Source organism: Colletotrichum karsti (genome assembly GCF_011947395.1).
Source record: "Colletotrichum karsti strain CkLH20 chromosome Unknown Scaffold34, whole genome shotgun sequence".
Lineage (NCBI taxonomy): Eukaryota > Fungi > Ascomycota > Sordariomycetes > Glomerellales > Glomerellaceae > Colletotrichum > Colletotrichum karsti.
Genome location: NW_024065934.1, coordinates 149,373 through 167,309, shown reverse-complemented (window position 1 = coordinate 167,309; position 17,937 = coordinate 149,373). Strand labels below are relative to the sequence as shown.

The 17,937-nt window shown below is 56.7% G+C and overlaps 5 protein-coding genes across 5 annotated transcripts; 3 read left to right on the top strand and 2 right to left on the bottom strand.

Annotated features, from left to right (window-relative positions):
- CkaCkLH20_09467 (enoyl- hydratase isomerase family) lies at window positions 1-1,404 on the top strand (the record flags this gene model as incomplete). Its single annotated transcript, XM_038892182.1, has 1 exon — window positions 1-1,404. The coding sequence occupies one exon, from the start codon at window positions 1-3 to the stop codon at window positions 1,402-1,404; it is 1,404 nt and encodes a 467-aa protein (XP_038742418.1).
- An 819-nt stretch (window positions 1,405-2,223) lies between these two features.
- Window positions 2,224-3,488, bottom strand: CkaCkLH20_09466 (uncharacterized protein; the record flags this gene model as incomplete). Its single annotated transcript, XM_038892181.1, has 4 exons — window positions 2,224-2,718; window positions 2,771-2,879; window positions 2,939-3,079; window positions 3,133-3,488. The coding sequence occupies 4 exons, from the start codon at window positions 3,486-3,488 to the stop codon at window positions 2,224-2,226; spliced, it is 1,101 nt and encodes a 366-aa protein (XP_038742417.1).
- Window positions 3,489-4,829: 1,341 nt separating this feature from the next.
- On the bottom strand, window positions 4,830-5,518 carry CkaCkLH20_09465 (uncharacterized protein; the record flags this gene model as incomplete). The annotated part of the gene is made up of 2 exons (XM_038892180.1): window positions 4,830-4,868; window positions 4,967-5,518. The coding sequence occupies 2 exons, from the start codon at window positions 5,516-5,518 to the stop codon at window positions 4,830-4,832; spliced, it is 591 nt and encodes a 196-aa protein (XP_038742416.1).
- A 7,159-nt stretch (window positions 5,519-12,677) lies between these two features.
- Window positions 12,678-14,006, top strand: CkaCkLH20_09464 (uncharacterized protein; the record flags this gene model as incomplete). The annotated part of the gene is made up of 1 exon (XM_038892179.1): window positions 12,678-14,006. One exon carries the CDS (start codon window positions 12,678-12,680, stop codon window positions 14,004-14,006), a length of 1,329 nt encoding a protein of 442 aa, XP_038742415.1.
- Window positions 14,007-15,639: 1,633 nt separating this feature from the next.
- On the top strand, window positions 15,640-17,576 carry CkaCkLH20_09463 (DNA photolyase; the record flags this gene model as incomplete). Its single annotated transcript, XM_038892178.1, has 2 exons — window positions 15,640-15,812; window positions 15,878-17,576. The coding sequence occupies 2 exons, from the start codon at window positions 15,640-15,642 to the stop codon at window positions 17,574-17,576; spliced, it is 1,872 nt and encodes a 623-aa protein (XP_038742414.1).
- Between the last annotated feature and the right edge of the window lie 361 nt (window positions 17,577-17,937).

The following is a 17,937-nucleotide window of genomic DNA, read 5'->3' as shown; positions in this document are numbered from 1 at the left end:
ATGGGCTCCTTGTCAGGCTTCACCGAGATCCCCGATCTCACCCCCCTCGAGCGCATCGGCCCCAAGGGCTACCTCCGTTACGTCTTCCCCTTCCAGCTTCCGGATAATTACGACCTCGAAGAAGCCGCGTCTATCCTACGGGCTGGGTACGATGCTGCTTCACGCAGAATCGCAGTCCTCGCCTGCGAAGCCGTTCCAGACCCGGACGCAAAGCAGGCCGGCGTCCTGAAGCTCCAGAGACTCCGTCATGGTGACATTGAAGGCATCGCAGTCAAGGACCTCAGAAGCACAGGGGCTTTCCTAATGACCTACTCCGAGCTCAAATCAAAGGCCTTCCCAGTATCCGCCTTCGATTCCAACACCATCATGCGCCGCTCCGTCTGGCCGTCCGCCGGCGAACGACTCCCCGTCTCCCTCCCCCAAGCGAACTTCATCCAGGGCGGCATGATACTCTCCTGGTGCATCTTCCACATGTTCGGCGACGGCAACACCTTCCTCACCTGGACCAAGGTCTGGGCCGAAGAGTGTCGCCGAGCCCAGGGCCTCCCCATCACCGACCCCTTCAACCTCGACGAGGCCCTCATCAGAGACCGCCAACGCATCATGAAGCCGTCCGGCAACAACAAGGGAAGCCCGGAAGACCACCCGGAGTACACCATCCTCCCTTTCACGCCTCAGGGCGCGCCGCCGAAGATGCTCTCCGAGGAGCACCGCGGCCAGGTCTTCTACTTCTCTCCCGAGTCCCTCGCGAGGCTCAAGGCCGAAGCGTCGCCTCAGAACGCCACCGAGCCGTCGAAGCAGGCATGGATCTCGACCAACGATGCACTATCCGCCCTTCTTTGGCGCACCGTCATGGCCGTCCAGTCCCCGCTTGAGACCCTGGAGGGCGATCCCGTGTCGGTCTTCAACATCGCCATCGACGGCCGTCTGCGGACCGACCCGCCCGTGCATCCGGACACGATAGGCTGCTTCCTCGGCTACGTAGCGGCATCCGCTCCGATTCGCAAGATGCTTGGCTCGGCAAGCTTGGCAGATCTGGCGATCCTGGTCCGCCAGGCACTCCTCCGTGCGGACAGACAGTTCCTGGACGATGTGACGACGCTGATCGACACCCTCGAGGACGTGAACCGTATCGTTCCCACCGCGATGCTCGATGTTCCGGGGAACAACTGCATCCAGAGTTCGTGGGTCAACTTTACGCTGTACGACGTCCAATGGGGTCCGGCTCTTGGTGGCAGCATCCAGGCCGTCCGGTCCCCGCATGTTGGAGTCATCAACGGGTTGCAGGTCGTGCTGCCCGTCTTGCCGGATGGCGGGATGGAGATTATTGTGGGAGTTGAGGCGAACTGTCTGGACAGGTTGATGCATGAGCCTTTGTGGATGAAGTTTGCCGAGCCGAGATAGGTTGGGAAGGTTGTGTAAGTCTGGGTTGGTAGTTTGATAGCAAGCGAGTGTTCTCCATGGCAGCCGACTGTGTAACCTTGCTCTTGGCGAAGTGACATGCTTTCAGAATCTTGACAACTCTCGCCATCGCACAAAATGAGAATGAGACGTCAGTGAGACGTGGGGCCTGGGAGGGCTTGCATATCCATTGGGCTTATAAACTCTCATTGTGTTGAGTGTTGGGTATTACACTTATATCGCGTCATGTGGAAAGTTATTCTATTGTGTGGCTTGATACGAGTTCTTTTTTCTTTTTGTAGCTCGCGATGTCCTCATTTCTTCTGTGAGACGTGGGGCGTTCTAGGTGTGGATGAAGTTCATCTTGAGGCTACATGGGCGCCCAGTGAGTTCTCACGTACACCTAACAATAACAACTCCCACTGCCTTGGTAATACACTATTAGAAGATGCCATTCAGACCAAGTGACGGGGCTGACAACGGCTGAAGCCGTCATCCTACTCAACCGGTTCCAACGGTGTGGCTGTCTTGGTGTTGAGCCAGTCGAAATTGTGAACGTCTTTGCAAAACGGTAGTCGATATGGCGTTTCGCTGCTGCTGATGATATCAGAGGTAATGAACATCAGTCTATGAACCGTTCGCTCAACTCATCATCGGTCAACTTCAGTCTTTGGACCATTCATCATGTACTTTCCGAGGTTGTTTTACTTCCAACTATCCTGTTGTTCCTGACAGCATCCGGCAATGCTGCCTCTATCGCAACGCAAGACGTGATGTTACATGACATGATTATCATCTGCTGCTAGGCAATTTTAGAACATCTCATTGGGTTTCATCCGACTCAGTTTTAAGCTTCTCAGCCTGGTGTCGAAAATCCTCCAGAAACCTCCACCGGCCTGCTTGTTTCCAACCCTTCTCTCGCCAGTGATTAGCCGAGTTAGGAAAAACATCGATAACTCCCAAAAGACTCCGATCATGCGCAATGACGACGAAAATGTCGTCGTTGGCATCAAAATCCGCCATCTTACAGATCGAGGCCTCTGCTTCTGCCACGTCACGACCGGGGGCCTCTGACAGCTGCGCGTAAAAGGGTGCCGTGCGGCTGTGCTCGGGGTGGATCTGTTCCAGCAGGTGGCCCGCGCAGAACGATCCCGGAGCATGCGGAGGTTCGGAGAAGGGAGACGGCGACAGCTGGTCGGGAAGGGGTAGGTACTCCGTAGGTCTCAACGAGCCGCAGTGGTGGCAACCGTCTCCGCCCATGAGGATAAAAGACGACTCTGTGGTTCGCGCCAGAGCGGCGATGTGGCCGATGGTGTGCTTTGCGGACGCAATGTTAGATATGTCATAGCGGTAGAATGAGTCGACTTACACCGGGACAGTCGAGGAGATAGAAGCTCCCGTCGTTGAAGAAGTCGAAGGCTTTGTAGCCACCAATTTCGAGGCCACCCTCAAAATTCACTTCTCGCAACTCCCGGCCTCTGGCAATTGTATTAGTGAAAAGCTTTCGAAACGGCAAAAGAGGATTTGGGAGACGAACTGGTAATCGCTCTCGAGAACGAGCCCTTGGGGGTTGGCGGGATACCCGGGTAGAAAGGCGTTTTTGAATCCCGGCCCCACGACCAGCTCCGTGGATGATGGGAACGTCGAGGGGTCCCCGTTATGGTCAAGATGCCAGTGGCTGCAGCTTGCATCAGTCATTTTGCTGAGGCCTCGCCGGAAAACGGAACTCACCTCCAGATGATGCTATTGATCTCATCCAGACCCACTCGCCCGTCTTCTTTGAGAATCGTCGCAATGTCTTTCTCAACATCAATCGTAAACCTCCCTTTCATGACGGAAAGAATTGCGGGCGGAAACCCGTCGATATCCTTTCTCACACCCAAGTCGAAGAGGGCCTTTTTCCCCGACGGATGCTCGACGAGGAAGACGAAAGCGGGACATTCGAGCCATTCGTGTCCGGGGAGTGGGTTCTTCACGAAGGACGCCATAGGGACGCGAATCCTCGCGGTGCTGTCGATGATACTGACGTCGACAACATTTTGTGATGCCGGAATGGATAGATTCGGAGCTGAGAGTGGATGCGCCATTGTAGAGGAAAGAAGTCGCTCGTGATGAAGGGCCGAATTGATTTGGAAACGAAATGCTGCTGGTTTTAACGACAAACTAAACCCATAATTAGTAATACGCGGCCTATCTTTAGAGCAACGGCGACAGTCCAAGCACAAGTTCAGCCGAGGCTACGAAATCCATCCCGTCGGCTGAGCGTTACTTAACAGGAAATGTTGCTTCATACTAGCCAATGGCAAAGACTGCGAGTGTTTGACCGACTAACGTGGGTCTAGAATGTTTTAGAACAGAAAGAGACGGGCAACGGAGCAATAGACCTCCCGATGTCTCTTCTTCAGCGTCTTTGGCCGTATTAGATCTCTCCTATCATAAACTGTGCTGACCAATATAGACAACTACCACATTAGTTGTGAATACTCGCGAAAGACCAACACGCACCCAACTTCCGCATAGCTACCCGTATGCTTCCCTTCTAGAGATGCCTCTGGCGGAGTAACTACGATAGCCCTCCAACTCCACCGTCTTGCGTCTTGGGTCGGACTTTGAAACCAAGCACCAAGCAGAGAACCGAGGCATCTGCAGAATCGGGTGGAAACCCGGAGTAATATTAGGCGACATATCAGCGGAGATCATCACAGAAGGCATCCATACGCTTAATCATCAAGCCTGTTGACCCTCTCTCACCAGCCTCCCAAGGAGTCCTCAGAGGGATCCTCAGCCAGACCGTCATTGGTGTAGCCATCAACGACGACAGTAGATCAGTGTTCGGACTTCTGGGCCATCTCAACAGGACGACGAACAACAATGGCGTAATGAAACTCATCGTCAGCTACGGAGGTGTAAGGGTCTGCCGTTGGCATGTAGTGACAATGGATCTAACACCAGCCAGGGCGCGACGAGTTCGGGTGGTATGGCTAGGTGTTCGCGACATTGGAGGCAACGAGCACTAATGTTATGATGGAGGTTGATTGAAGTGATAGGAAGGGGCATAATAATCCAATAGTGTTCAACTTCTTATCCTGTGAAGACTTGTAAATGACTGCGAGACTCTCGAAGCGAGACGCCAGCGTTTCCCACTGCCATCAAGTATTCTCCCGCTCGGCCCCGCACCAGAGGACATGGAATAAACAGCATCGCGGTCACGCCCTGCGGAACGGGGCCCTGCGGAACAGGTTGGACGCTGCGGAACGCGAATAGCATCAGCCCGGCGTATGACTGCCCATTCGACTACCATCCGCGGCGGCGGGACGCGGGCTTCTGCGAGGGGTCGACGAGGTACATCGCCTCCTGGAAGGCGGCTCATTCGCCCACGCCTCGAGGATCGTGTCTCCTCACAGGTGGACTTGCTGTATGGCCTTTTACTAGACGCTAACAGTGCGAGTTGGCGGTGCGGAACGCGGCTGGTCCGGTGTCAGTGATATGCCATCATCAGGGACTGAAGTGTAGCCACTTACGAAACGGCTGAGTCGAGACGGAGAATTTAGAGCCTTCGACCTACATCTCTGCCGAGCCGATGGCCGTTCAGGACCAAACCGTGAACGAGACACTTGACCCAGTGCCCGACCGTCTCCTCTTGAAGAACGCTATCGGCGCAACCGGAGCCGGCCATGTCATCCAGCGCCTCGAGCTGCGCGGCACAACTCTGAGCGGCGCGCTGGTTCACGACGACCTTGATGATCCCGATCCAGTCTTCGACGGACTTGGGCGTGTCGCTGGATTCGATGCGGTGGTTCGAGTGTAAGTGGCTGACCACGTGGCTCAAGAGGCGGTCTTGGAACGTGCCCTCCGACTGGTCCCAGGTGCCGTTGAGCGTCTGCGTGCGGAACCAGGGCGTCTCTCGCATGGTCATCGCTATGGCGGGGTGGAAGAAGTCGTCCAGGACCTGCATGTGGGCCTCGCGGGTCGAGAGGTCATACTCTCTGGTTGCCTTGGCCACGAGGCGGCGGTCGAGGTATTGGCGTATCGGGTTGCGGCGGAAGAGTCTTGACATGGCGTCCAGAGCCTCCTGGAGCTTCGGGTGCCGCTTCGTATGGGGTTGTACCTGATTCATCTTGATATTGATGCCGCTGACGGTTGGCTTGGAAGTGTAGAGAAGTTTTCGGGATGGAGGAAAGGTGATATTGACGCCTCTGCCGAGAAATGGAGGAAATGTTCTGCATCGAAGAGAACTCCCATGGCGGGATTTCAGTCGAATTTGCAGTCTTAGAAGGCCGTATCGGAGAAATCTCAACTGTATCAAGGTTCACCGCAACGATGGCCGTGGACCGGTACCAAAAGGTGACCGTGTGGAATCTGAAGGCTCTGTCGTACATTGTCATCTCCATTGCAGTGGATGGCTAATCGATTGTTATTAAGTTTTTTACAGCCTTTCGGCGTGGAAACTCTGTTATTTGTCTAGGACAGGAAGGTTACGAGATGAGCTTTTCGTGCTCTAGGCTTGTATGATGAATAAGTTGGACATTGAGTGTAGGTGACCAAATTATCAACTAGAAAAGAGCTGCATCGTGAGTTTTGGTATTCTTGAAGACAACTTCGAACCACAAATCTCACAGAACTCACAGCCAACTTGTCATTGACAAGCGACTTCTCGGCCCGTTGTGAAAATAGCTCAGACACTTTGGCAATGGCAGACCAGCGTGTTAGAAGCGGCATGTAAGTCACTTCTCCCGAAGCACCTTGCGAGTGCATCATCTCTAGACAATCTCTCAACCGTCAACACAATCAACAACGCGTATCTTCAGCGGCAGCGGCTGAAACACCAAAAATAAATGTATGCAGTTTGCCACGCGCCGCATGAAGGAGCGATTGACAATAGATGTGCGGACTGAGGGTGTCTAGCCGGTCGAAGCACTCGCATACATGTTGCCACCAATCACAAGAGGAAGGTTGGAAATTGGATGCCAAAACCGCCACACATCGCGGGGCTGAGCACCTAACGTCGTCATCTATTGATCAACGACGGGCGGAAGACGAGCAGAACGACTCAACAGCATCGCATTTTAAACGGCCACCCAAGTGACGAAGTACGTTTCACGGAGATCAATCTGTGGTAGATCAGGGCCTGCAGCCTCTGAGGAAGTGTCCCGCGACTATCTCGTGGCCGCAACGTTGCGAGACCCCGGAATTCGGAGCGGGATTGGGGGAGCAGGTGAGATTCGGCGACCAGTTAATCAAATGGGACACCAAATTGCAGTTTTGCTGGTGTCTCACGAAATAAGGAGATGCAGCGGCCGCTGATTGCCCCGAATGCACGCGAGGTGGACCGATGTAACACATCTTCGAGTAGCTTCGAGAATGATTCTGGAACTCGCAGCAATGTTTTCGAAACCCACGACAACCCTCGAGGACCAATCCTGAAAGCAACGGTTAGCCGCTGTTTCATACGAACGCGACGTTGGCCCTCGTGATAGAAACAGGAACGCGTCGTCAATAGCAGATCCGGAGATGAACACGGCGAGTGCGAGGCAGCCGAAACGTCGGGAACTTTTGGACGTGGCTCATATGCTTAAATCAAAGACACACTAGTCGCTTCCAGAAGAAAAGGGGGCGAGATTGGGTTACGTCGCATAACCAAGCCAGATTTCGACGCCAGTGATTAGTCGAGAGGTCTGTGTAGGCAGACGATGTAGGCGTCGCGAGGCGACCATGACGGAAATTGATCACATCTTTTCGTGTCACTGCGACCCATTCGACATGATATTATGGAGTTGATGACCAGTCGATGCGTCGTCTGGCACGGCGGCCTCGTATGACTCGGCTCGGGCGTTGTCCGCGAAATCGGCGGTAAGTCCGCCTGAAGATCCGCATCGTTTACGGCAGGTCGACCGAGCTCCAGCGCCGGTTCCGACCTCTTGTCATCACCGTAACGCCATGATTTGCCCGGCAAGTAGGACGTGATTGAGGCTGCGAGATTGAACTTAACGGGTGCCGTCTCCAGTGATAGCGGCAGAGTGGCGCGCCAGCCTCCCAGGTAACTGGTTCCAACCAAGCCGGCTTTTTTAAGAGTGTGGTTGCGTGTTATGCGTGAGGGGCTTCAGCAGAAGGCCCCTTTAGGCCGCAGATGCACTGTGACAGGAGGAGAGTGGCATCACAGCCCGTCATCTTGGACGCTAGGAGAATAGCTGCAGGTCGAGCCCCCGCGGCCGAACACCTTCTCGTCTCCAGGGACATTTGTTGGTTGATGGATGCGGGGGCCGTGGTGAGCAGAGCCCTCGGTCTGAGGAGCGTTTGGCCCGTTCAGGACATCCACTCCGTCCACGTCAGCAAGAGGTCGACTGGGATTTCGTGGAGGACATTAGTAATGTGATACGGACAGAGTTGCGGTACCTGACTGATGGCTGCGCTTGCTGTGCCACACGAGCACAGTTCTCATGATCGGAGACGGGCACAATTGCCGCAGAACGCCCAGCATAGCCAGCCACAGGTCGCCTGGGCGTTGGCATCCTGTGACGATTTTGACCGCTTACGGTCTTGCTTGCGGTGGGGGACAGGCCAAAGGGACGGTGATTGGTGGCGTAGACGGTATTAGTAGCGGTCGTGTTGCCGTTGGGAGAAGGGTGTGCGTGAGAAACAAGGCTTTTTGGAGATTGACTCGGACCCGACAGTCTGGCATCGGACAGTGCGAACACAAGATGCAGAGTCTGGCGAGCGGCGAAGCGGGTGATGAAGCAAGATTTGACAACCCGGTCTGGACCAAGACGTTGAGATCCGACAGAGAAGGCATCGGGCAGTTCCCGACATGGGAATTGACACGGGACTCCGCTTGTCAGATCCTGCGGACAATCAACGCCGACCCCGGAGAGTCGCTCTCGGCTCCAAAATGTGCCAACAACGAGATGCCTCCATATCCGTGCCTCAAAGCAGCACATTTGGGGGCGATAGCATGAACAGCCGGTAGTCGGCTAGACCGACACTGAACATTAGTAATGCGTGGTACAGAGTCGAAGGAAAGTCGCTCTGCCGAAGGTAGGGGCTCTCAAGAAGTTGAAGAAGCACTACTCGCCGATCTGCGAGGCAGGAGGTGCGGGAGAATGTCTCAATTGAGGACCGATTTTATCACCAGCTCGGGCTGCGAGAGAATCAAGTTAGAACCACGCGAGAGAGAAGCAGGCTTTGGAGGGCGACCAACCGGAACCTGCTGGGACACCGAGAGGAAGACGCTGAAAAGCCCGTCTTTGCCTGAAATGGAAATGCCCATTGCTGGTACATCTTGATTGCAAGCGCTGCGTAGGCGATGGCGTGCCGCGCCGTAAGGGCAGGGCAAGGTATCCTACAATGCCTGCTCCAAGGAGTGCAGGTAACGAAATGTCACCGCAGACTGGAGGTCTAGTACTAAGGCGATACGGTGTCGCTATGCCTCGGCTCCCATCAGTGATGGTAAGGGGCCTTTGACTTCCGCAAGATTGAAATGCAACTGCGGATAGACTCATCAGTCCGCTGCTTGGCTGCGTACATGGGCAGCGCAGGACTCGGTTTCAGGCCAGGGCCTCGAAGGACGGGGCATTCCGTGTGGGCAGGCGGGCAGCTCAGGATCTCAATCTCCACTGTATTGATGATTGACGGTGCGTTGGCAACAAGGTGTCCATTGTTCAGTGAAGGAATGGCGGACGATTGCGAGGGACGCAGCAAACGGGCAGATTTTCTTCTCCGGAGTCCGGGAGATGCAGACGCAGGGCGGTGGAGGCGACAAGAAGTGATCTGAGGCGGTCCCGAACTGTTTTCCAGAAGCGTTCAGCGTTCGTTGGGGATGATGCAGTCGACCCAGTTCCAATCTCTCAGAGCACAACGACAGCGTATCCGGTGCTACCGACCCATGGAAGGGGCTTCGAAGGGATGTTCCAAAGGGCCAGCCCAAGGTACTTTTCAAGACAGGCCGTGCGTGCTGAGTACGGATATCAATCCATGGATGCTCTGTACGAGTGTACGTAGTAGTGCTGCGTCGAAGCCCCCCGGCCATTGCAGTATCTGCACCCAGGCCCGCATCAGTAGCGTCAACAGCGCATTCCAGCCTCTGGGATTCTCCAGAAGGAAGCTAGAGGAGGATTTTTGGTCGGTCGCCCACACGTGGGTATGCTTCCCGTTTGACGGTTCTTGTGGGTTGAGTGAGACTGCGTGTCGTTGGTCGTCAATTCAAGGTGTGGAATCCGTATCTGTTGGTGCGTGAAGTGGCAGGAGTCGGGCGTCCTGACGGTGCTTATTAGGACAGTTCCCCGGCGCCGCGGCCGCCATGGGTGTACCCGTCAGTGGCCCGGCGCGGCCCCAGACACGACGAGGGATGAGGGACGAGCGAGAGAGATCCCCGCAGGATGGCATGGCCGAAGTGTCTCGTGAATTGCGTGTGGTGTACGGTCCCGTTTTGCGCAGCTGGCAGGAGAAATAAGAACTCGTGTGCATGGAGCTTGGCCGGGACATGGAATTGTGAGATGGTAGGGCGAGTTGTGCTTCCCAGTGTCCAGTATATCGGAGTCGTGTTCGCCCTCCGACAAGTGCTGGGGAGTCGTGATGGAGGGCAGAGAATGACGGGAGCAGATCGACATGGGCTCATGGGTGGCAGCGAGCAGGGGGTCGTTTTCCCCATTTTCCGCGAGAGGTTAGAGCGTGCATGCCAGGTCGCATCGCATTTTCATCGAGGGCATCCACCGCGGCGTCCCAAGTTCCAACAAGACGCAAGAGATGTCGTCTGATTCGCAGGCCTGCTTACTGGGCGCAGGAGGAGAGCATGCGCAATCTGCGCGCCAATGGAGACTTTTGTACCGCGTACCATCGCCGTGCGCCCACCATCTTGTCTGTACTGCGTAGGCGTTGGAGGTAAGGTAATGCATGCGGGTACTGAGGCGAGCTGAGGATGGTGGTGGTTGTGGTTATGGTGGTGATGATTTCGAGGAGGAGGAGGAGGAGGAGGAGGTACGAATACTCGTCAGTAGGCGACAGTGTCTGACGGTTTGGCCTGCTTATGTAAGAGGATACGGTACCCGCTTATGTAACGCAGATACAAGCAGAAGTATCCCTCTTATTCGTCTCTCGTACTCTTATGCAACCTCCAACCGTGTCCATCCCACGTACCCGTCATCCAAATCTTTTTATTTTCAGTTATTCCCACCCGGCCGAGTCCTCCTCGATGCAGTGCGCCCCCAGCTGTCGGCCAATGTCGCCTCCTGTCTTGCCTTGGGCGTACCCATGATCCCGGTCCCTGTCCCGGTCCCAGTCCAGTTCACAGTTCACAGTTCCCTGGTATCCCCGTCCCTGCCATGGTCCCTTGTCCCTCGTCTTCGTTCTGAATCCTGGGCGGCGTGGGCGTGGGCATGGCAAGTGGAAAATGCAAAGTGCAAAGTGCAAAGTGGGCTAGGGGAAGCCTCAGCTCAGCCGTTTCCGCGCCTCTTGGTGTGTTCCCTGGCCTGATCAGCCAGTTCGACTCCTTCGACGAACGCCTTCCCACACCTGCTTGTGCTGGATTCCCGTCTATCTGGTCTCGACTCTGGTATTTGGAGCACCTACAGCAACTTCGGTCATCAGCAGCGCAGCAGCATCGGCATCACCACCTCTATCCTCTCTCGCTTAGCCACTGCTGTCTGCACCTCGTCTGCGGATACCGTCTCGTCTACCGTCTCGTCCACCTCGTCCACCTCTCGTCTACCTCGTCAGAGTCGGCCTTCGCGTCCACACGACAAGCCCCAAGGCTCCAATTTCTCTCCCCCATCCATCACATTGTCCGACGTGGGGCCTGATCCTGGTCCCCCCTTCGACCAGACAAGACAAGCCAACAACTGCTCCTGCACATGGTACTTTGCGGATGCCGCCTACAGTCCTAGTCGTCCAGGCTGGCCCTCGTCTTCACCCGCGCTCTTCCTCACTCGTCTCGCCTCTCCTCTCTCGCATTCTTCGCCTCTTCACCCTCAACTTCTCGTCCACGCCGTTGCGACCAAATTGACAATCCAGAGGAAGCAAGCCCTCGCAAGGATTTCACCGCGCCCCGTTGGGCATTGTAGCGACTGCATTGTCCAGACGCTACCACTACACCTTGCGGTGCGGACTTGTTGGACCAACGGCAATTGATACCCTTCTCAGCTGGTCTACAACCACTCAATCCATATCCATCCGTCTGCCCATCGCCCGACGTTCGGTATTGGACCCTGTCTAGTCGACAGCAGCTTCATATACATACATCAGCAACCCCCACCGTCCGCCACCCTTTATCGTTTTCTTCCTTTTCACTCTTTCTACGCTTCCAGCGCCCGACTTCGCCGGTGCTCTCCCGCTCGTCTGCAATACGCCGCCCGGCCGACACGACCTGACCCGAAAGACAATTCGCACTCTCTGACGCTCACTCGCATCCCGCTGCTGCACTACACAACACTCTCCCGTCCTGCATGCGATACCGCGCCATCAGCGACGCCATTCCGTTTCGTCCAAACGAATCCATCCTTTCTCTCCGCTGATCGCTTCTCCCGGTTCCTGGGTGCCGCCGTCAGACCGAGTGTGCTTGGTCCCAACTCTGTGCAAGGATCTACCCGGTTACGCGACTCTCGTCTCTCTCATCGACCGCGACATACCTACGACGCCCCATCACTTGCATGTTCCCCGCCGCCGATAACGACTAGAACTGTCTCAACTACGCGCCTCGACCGGTGGCCTGGACAGGGAAAAAAGTAAAGGGAACGATTTGTCTTTTCTGCTACGACTCTTGGGACCTTCATCCGCCAAGGAAACGCTGCTATTGGGCAAGACACAACCACAAAAGAGCCCCTCTCTGCTGCCGCCGCCCAGTCGCCTGTTCTTCTTCAGCGTCCAACATTACTCACGACCGACCCTTTGTCCTCGTCCAGGAGCTCCCGTGGACATGATCTGACCTGCATCCATCATCCAACGCCGGTTTTCTGTCGACCACTCACGTTTGCCAATTTGAACCCGACCTCACCTCTTCCACGCGCCGATCACATTGAGCGCATCCGGAGCTGAAAGTCTCTTTCCCACTCTCAACTCAGCCAAAGGCTGGGTACGGATCTGAGACCATATCCACTCTGTGAGTCCGCTCCGACCGCCACATCTCAAACCGAGAACGTGGATTTCGGCCTCGCGCCGGAACGGGCGTTGTTGCTAACAGGAAATCTGCTTTTAGAAGCACCTAATTGCCTACTTTCACCATGGCCTACCACTCTGGTCACCCAGGTGAACCTCTACCTCAACATCAAGGATACGAAAATCACGACGAAATGGCTCAAAGGCACAACTCGTGGGCTCCGTCGCCGGCATACGGCCAGCCCAGGCACGCCGGAGAAGCCTACCACTACGAAGCCGAATCCCCGCGTCTTCCTCCCCCGTCTGGGCTTCTCAACGGAGGCTCGCAACCCAGGCCAATGTCACAAGACCAGCAGTACCGGCCAGACTACTATCAGCAACCCCCATCCCCGAGCTACCACCAGCCGCCGCCGCAGTATCAGCATTATCAGCCGCCGCCTCAACCGTCCATGGTCCACGACCCGTATCGAACGCCAGTGGCTCGGTATCCTACTCAGGAGTCGCCGCAAGCCGCCCCGCCAGCCGCCAATGAGCCGTATGATGAGTTTCGGGAAGCAAGAGAGCAGCACATGATGATGCGGAACCAAGCTCCAGCCCCGCGCGTCCAGAACAGCAACTACGACGGCAAGGTCGCCATTCCATTTACGCCGCCCGGCCTGAGAATCCCCGCGGTGCGTTCAGGATCCGCCGTTCCCGCTGGCGGGCCGTGGAGCGCCACGAGCCAGTCGGACAGGGCGGTTAAGATTGAAGACCTCTGCCACGGCGTCTCGAATTCTGTGAAGAACGAGTTTGCCCCTGACCAAAAATTCGCCCCGGATCAGAAGTTTGCACCAGACCAGAAGTTCATGCCAGACCAGCCCGCACCGCCCCCGAACGAATACGAAATCTTCTTCCGACAGCAGCCCGTGGCGGCGAGGTGCTGCGGCTATGGAGAGAGGGACCGCAGAGTGATCGACCCGCCGCCAATCGTCCAGCTGCGGATCAACAACCCCAACCTCACGCCAGACGAGATGTACGACCGAATTCACTTCCCGTCGTACGTTGTCCACTGCAGCATCTGGGACAAGGAGGGCACCAAGGACGAAACCGACATGCCGCCAGAGTACGTGCGGCCGGGCAAGCGCATCATGGGGTCGCTGGTCTCCTCGCCCTTTGTCGGAAACGACGAGAACGGCCAGGAGGGCTGCTTCTTCTGCTTCCCGGACATGTCGGTCCGCACGCCGGGCCACTTCCGCCTCCGGTTCTCCCTCATCGTCGTCCACCCGACCCACAGGAGCCGCACGGCGCCCATCAAGTCCACCATCATGAGCGAGATCTTCCAGGTCTACAACGCCAAGGACTTCCCCGGCATGCAGGCCAGCACGGAGCTGACGAAGCGTTTGAAGGAGCAGGGTTGCCTCATTTCTATCAAGAAGGGCAACGAAAAGTCCGGTGGTAAGTCACGTCGTCAAGATGACAGCGATGAAGACGACGAGGAGGGCGGGTCGTCGAGCAAACGCAGAAAGTCAAAGAAGCAGCGGTGAAGTAACCGAGCCCCGTTCAGCAGAGCATCGAAGATCTTCCGACAGTCGAAGGGAATAAATTAGGAGGTGGCATAATGGGAACGGCGTTGGGAGTCGGGCTACATCGGCGAATACACGGCCATGCTTTTTATGAGGCTCTCCGGGAGCTGCTCTTACGCACGAAGACGAATGTCGTCATATCGGAACAGCTGTCCGGAGGCTGCTATTTCCGCACGGGGACGAGTGTGCGATGAGATGGTTGTCATTGACGCAACACCGGGGCGATTATCGCGCCCTTTGCACGGGGACGAATGTGCAATATCTGATCATCATGGCAACGCAACGCAACACCGGGCAATTTCTACGCCCCAGCAAAGGACCCGTCCAGACCGAGGTCCAGATCATGTTCATTTCTTTTGTCCATTTTTTTTTCATCCGTCGATTCTATACACCATTTCTTCGTATCTATTATACCCTTAGTGGAACTTTATGGGTCATGATCATGGAGAAAAGGAAAGTCCGTCCGTCGTCCTTTGGGGCCTGGTATTTATTTTGTGTTGCATCATCTGCGGGAAGAGGAGAGGGGGGCTCATCATGTATAGAAAACCGTCTTACGCCCGACCGGGCTACAGAATTTTACTGTTGCCTCGCTAGGTATCAGAAATTGAAGTCGGAGCGCCGCCTTTTCTCGGACACGTTGATTCGCGAAGTGGTTTCCTTGACATGGTACTGACGTTGCAGAGGCACATGTGACAACCACCGCTCAACCTGAATTGTATGGAGCCGCAGCCAAGGGAGCGTCGATCAGGACACACAGCGTCGCCGAAACACGTGAGACTCGCAAGAGGGAGAGACCTGACTTAGACATCGGCCCATCGCCGCGTCGCTGGCGTCGACGATCTGTATCCGGGCACCGGGCCATCACACAAGAACTAGAGACTTCCTCGGTTGTCGACTCCGCGCCAGGGCCGAGACATACAAGGACGGACTCGGTGTTGTATTGTGAAGAACGTTTACGGTTTGTTAAACGAGCATTCCCCCTCGTTCGTCGGGGTTTTTCCCGCTGCCCGGTACCGTACCCGTACTCTTCGAAAAGATCTGCATTTTCCAGAGGGAAAATCCATTCACGTTCCAGAGGATGGGGGGAGTGGAATTTTGTTGTGTTTTGGTCAGGGTTCATGGGTCTTTTGTTGTCTCCGCCTCCGGGAACCGGGGCGGGCGGCGAAAAAATAAAAAAAACTCGCGACGGGACAGAGATGGTACGGGCGCGGCGGGCGGCGGCTTTAGACTTTCGGGTGATGGCGACATTTGAGATGGTTCTAAGATTGCGTTCCCGCGTGCCCGGCGCGCCGTGTGGCCCTTCCCTCACCTCCCCCCTCCTCGGGATGGGACAGCAGGAATCTTGGTGTTTGAGAGAGATGGAATGGGTTCGTCGGGGGCGACGATCGAGTGGCTGGAATCGTTGACATCATTGACTTTGCTTTTTTTTTCCCGCTCTGCCCCTGGTCATAGCTTCTTGGAAGCTGTTTTCCGTTTTTCGACAATGTCAATTGACGTTCTTTGAATTTATCGAATCGTGACGATTCTGCGTGTCTCTCGCGTGTCACACAGAACGTGGCAGTCCCTCGTTTTCGATTTCTCCAGCACAGACACGATGCCCTCCGGCCCGCGCGTCGTCTACTGGTTCCGGACCGACCTCCGGCTCCACGACTCCCCCGCGCTCGCGGCCGCCCTCGCCCTCGAGCCGGCGGTGCTCTGGCCCGTCTTCACCTGGGACCCGCACTACGTCTACCGCGCGCGAGGCGGTCTGAACCGGTGGCAATTCCTGTTCGTGAGCTGCCACAGGTCACGTTGACAGACCGATCAAACCATGCTAATCACGAATCACGCAGACTCGACTGCCAGAATGACCTCTCGGAGAGCATCACGAAGCTCAACCCCAAGTCGAAGCTCTTCGTCCTGCGCGAGGGGCCGCAGACGCTCTTCCCGAAGCTGTTCGAGGCGTGGAAGGTGACGCACCTCGTCTTCGAGAAGGACACGGACGCGTACGGGCGGGAGCGCGACGAGGTCGTGATGAAGGCAGCCGCGGACGCCGGCGTCAAGGTCATTGTGAAGAGCGGGCGGACGCTGTGGGACAGCGACGCGGTCGTCGAGAAGCACGGCGGCAAGCCGACCATGTCCATGTCGCAGCTGCAGGCGGCTGGCGCCAAGGTCGGGCCCATCGCGAAGCCGATCCCCGCGCCCGAGAGCCTGCCGGACCCCGGGGAGATGCCGGTCGATTTCGAGCCGACGCCGCCTCAGACGAAGCCGGATTTCAACGCGGAGCAGCGCACCGAGGGGGACTCGGCGTATAAGAAGATTTCCGGGCCGAACGGCGACTTCGCGATTGAGACGATGGAGGAGCTCGGATTTCCGTCTGCGACCACGCCGCACCGGGGAGGAGAGACGAAGGCGTTGAAGATGCTCGAGGAGATCCTGGCGGATAAGAAGTACACCGCCACGTTTGAGAAGCCGAAGACGAGCCCCGCGGCGTTCGAGCCGCAATCGACGACGCTGCTATCGCCGTTTCTCCACTTTGGGGCGTTGTCTGTGAGGGAGTTCTACTGGAGGGCGAAGGAGATCATCGACGAGTACAAGGGCGCCGCCAAGGTGCCGGAGAACCTGCTCGGCCAGCTGCTGTTCCGAGACATGTACTTCGCGGCGCACGCGGCTCTGGGGTACAAGTTCACCCAGACGGCGAACAACCCGTATTGCCGATTCATCCCGTGGCACTTGCCGTCCAAGGTCGACGCCAAGACGGGGCTCGTCACCGGGGAGTATCACGTTGATTCGGAGCAGGCGGACGAGTGGTTCAGGAGATGGAAGTTTGGCATGACGGGGTTTCCGTGGATCGACGCCCTCATGCGGCAGCTGCGCGAGGAGGGCTGGATCCACCACCTCGGCCGTCACTCTGTCGCCTGCTTCCTCACCCGTGGCGGCTGCTACATCGACTGGGAGCGCGGATGCGAGGTCTTTGAGGAGTGGCTGCTCGACCACGAGCCGGCGTGTAATGCGGGTAACTGGCAATGGCTGAGCTGCACCGCCTTCTTCTCGCAGTACTTCCGGTGTTACAGCCCGGTGTCGTTTGGCCAGAAGTGGGACAAGCACGGGGATTTCGTGCGGCGTTGGGTGCCGGAGCTCAAGAAGATGGATGCCAAGTACATTTACGAGCCGTGGAAGGCCCCGCTGCCGGACCAGAAGAAGGCCGGGGTGCGGGTGACAGGTCGCGGGGAGAAGGCGGAAGAGGGAGTGTACCCGAAACCCATGTTCGACTTCAACGAGAGGAGGACGGCATGTTTGAGTGCGATGAAGCAGGCGTATCAAGTCGGCCTGCACGGGAACGACGATAAGGTGCGGGACGGCAGCTGGCGGAAGCTATTTGAGGGTACGGACACGGAGATGATGGACGAATTCGAGAGTGACGACGGCGAACGCGCGGACGAGGCCGATGAAGACGGCGCCAAAGTGAAGGGAGATGAGATTACGCCGGCCAAGCGGGCTGCCGAGGAGGGCAGCGCCGAGCAGCACGCCGACAAGAGGCGAAGGTCGTAGACGTGTGAATCTAAACCAAACTTCATGCTTGGATCTCTGTTGCGAAGACGGCCCTATTGGAGCTGCAGAGTGACCTCGTTGATGTCCAGGGCTCCGGAATAGACATTGGGTTTGCAGTGGTCTGATGCGGCATCCGCGCCAGTTGACGCTTTCGCAGTCGTTCGTCTGCGCCGCCAATCAGACGTCGAGACGGCAAGTTGGCAGTTACCGGGGACATGGATCCGAAGGGAGGGGCTGGAATTCGCGCAGGCTCAGGGGCCGTGGTTATTCTGGGTCTCCATGGCTGTGTGATGATCTGATCCCTGGCCAACCAGAGGAGCTTCCAACGGTTCCCTGCAGCATTTGTGCAGCGTCCTGGATA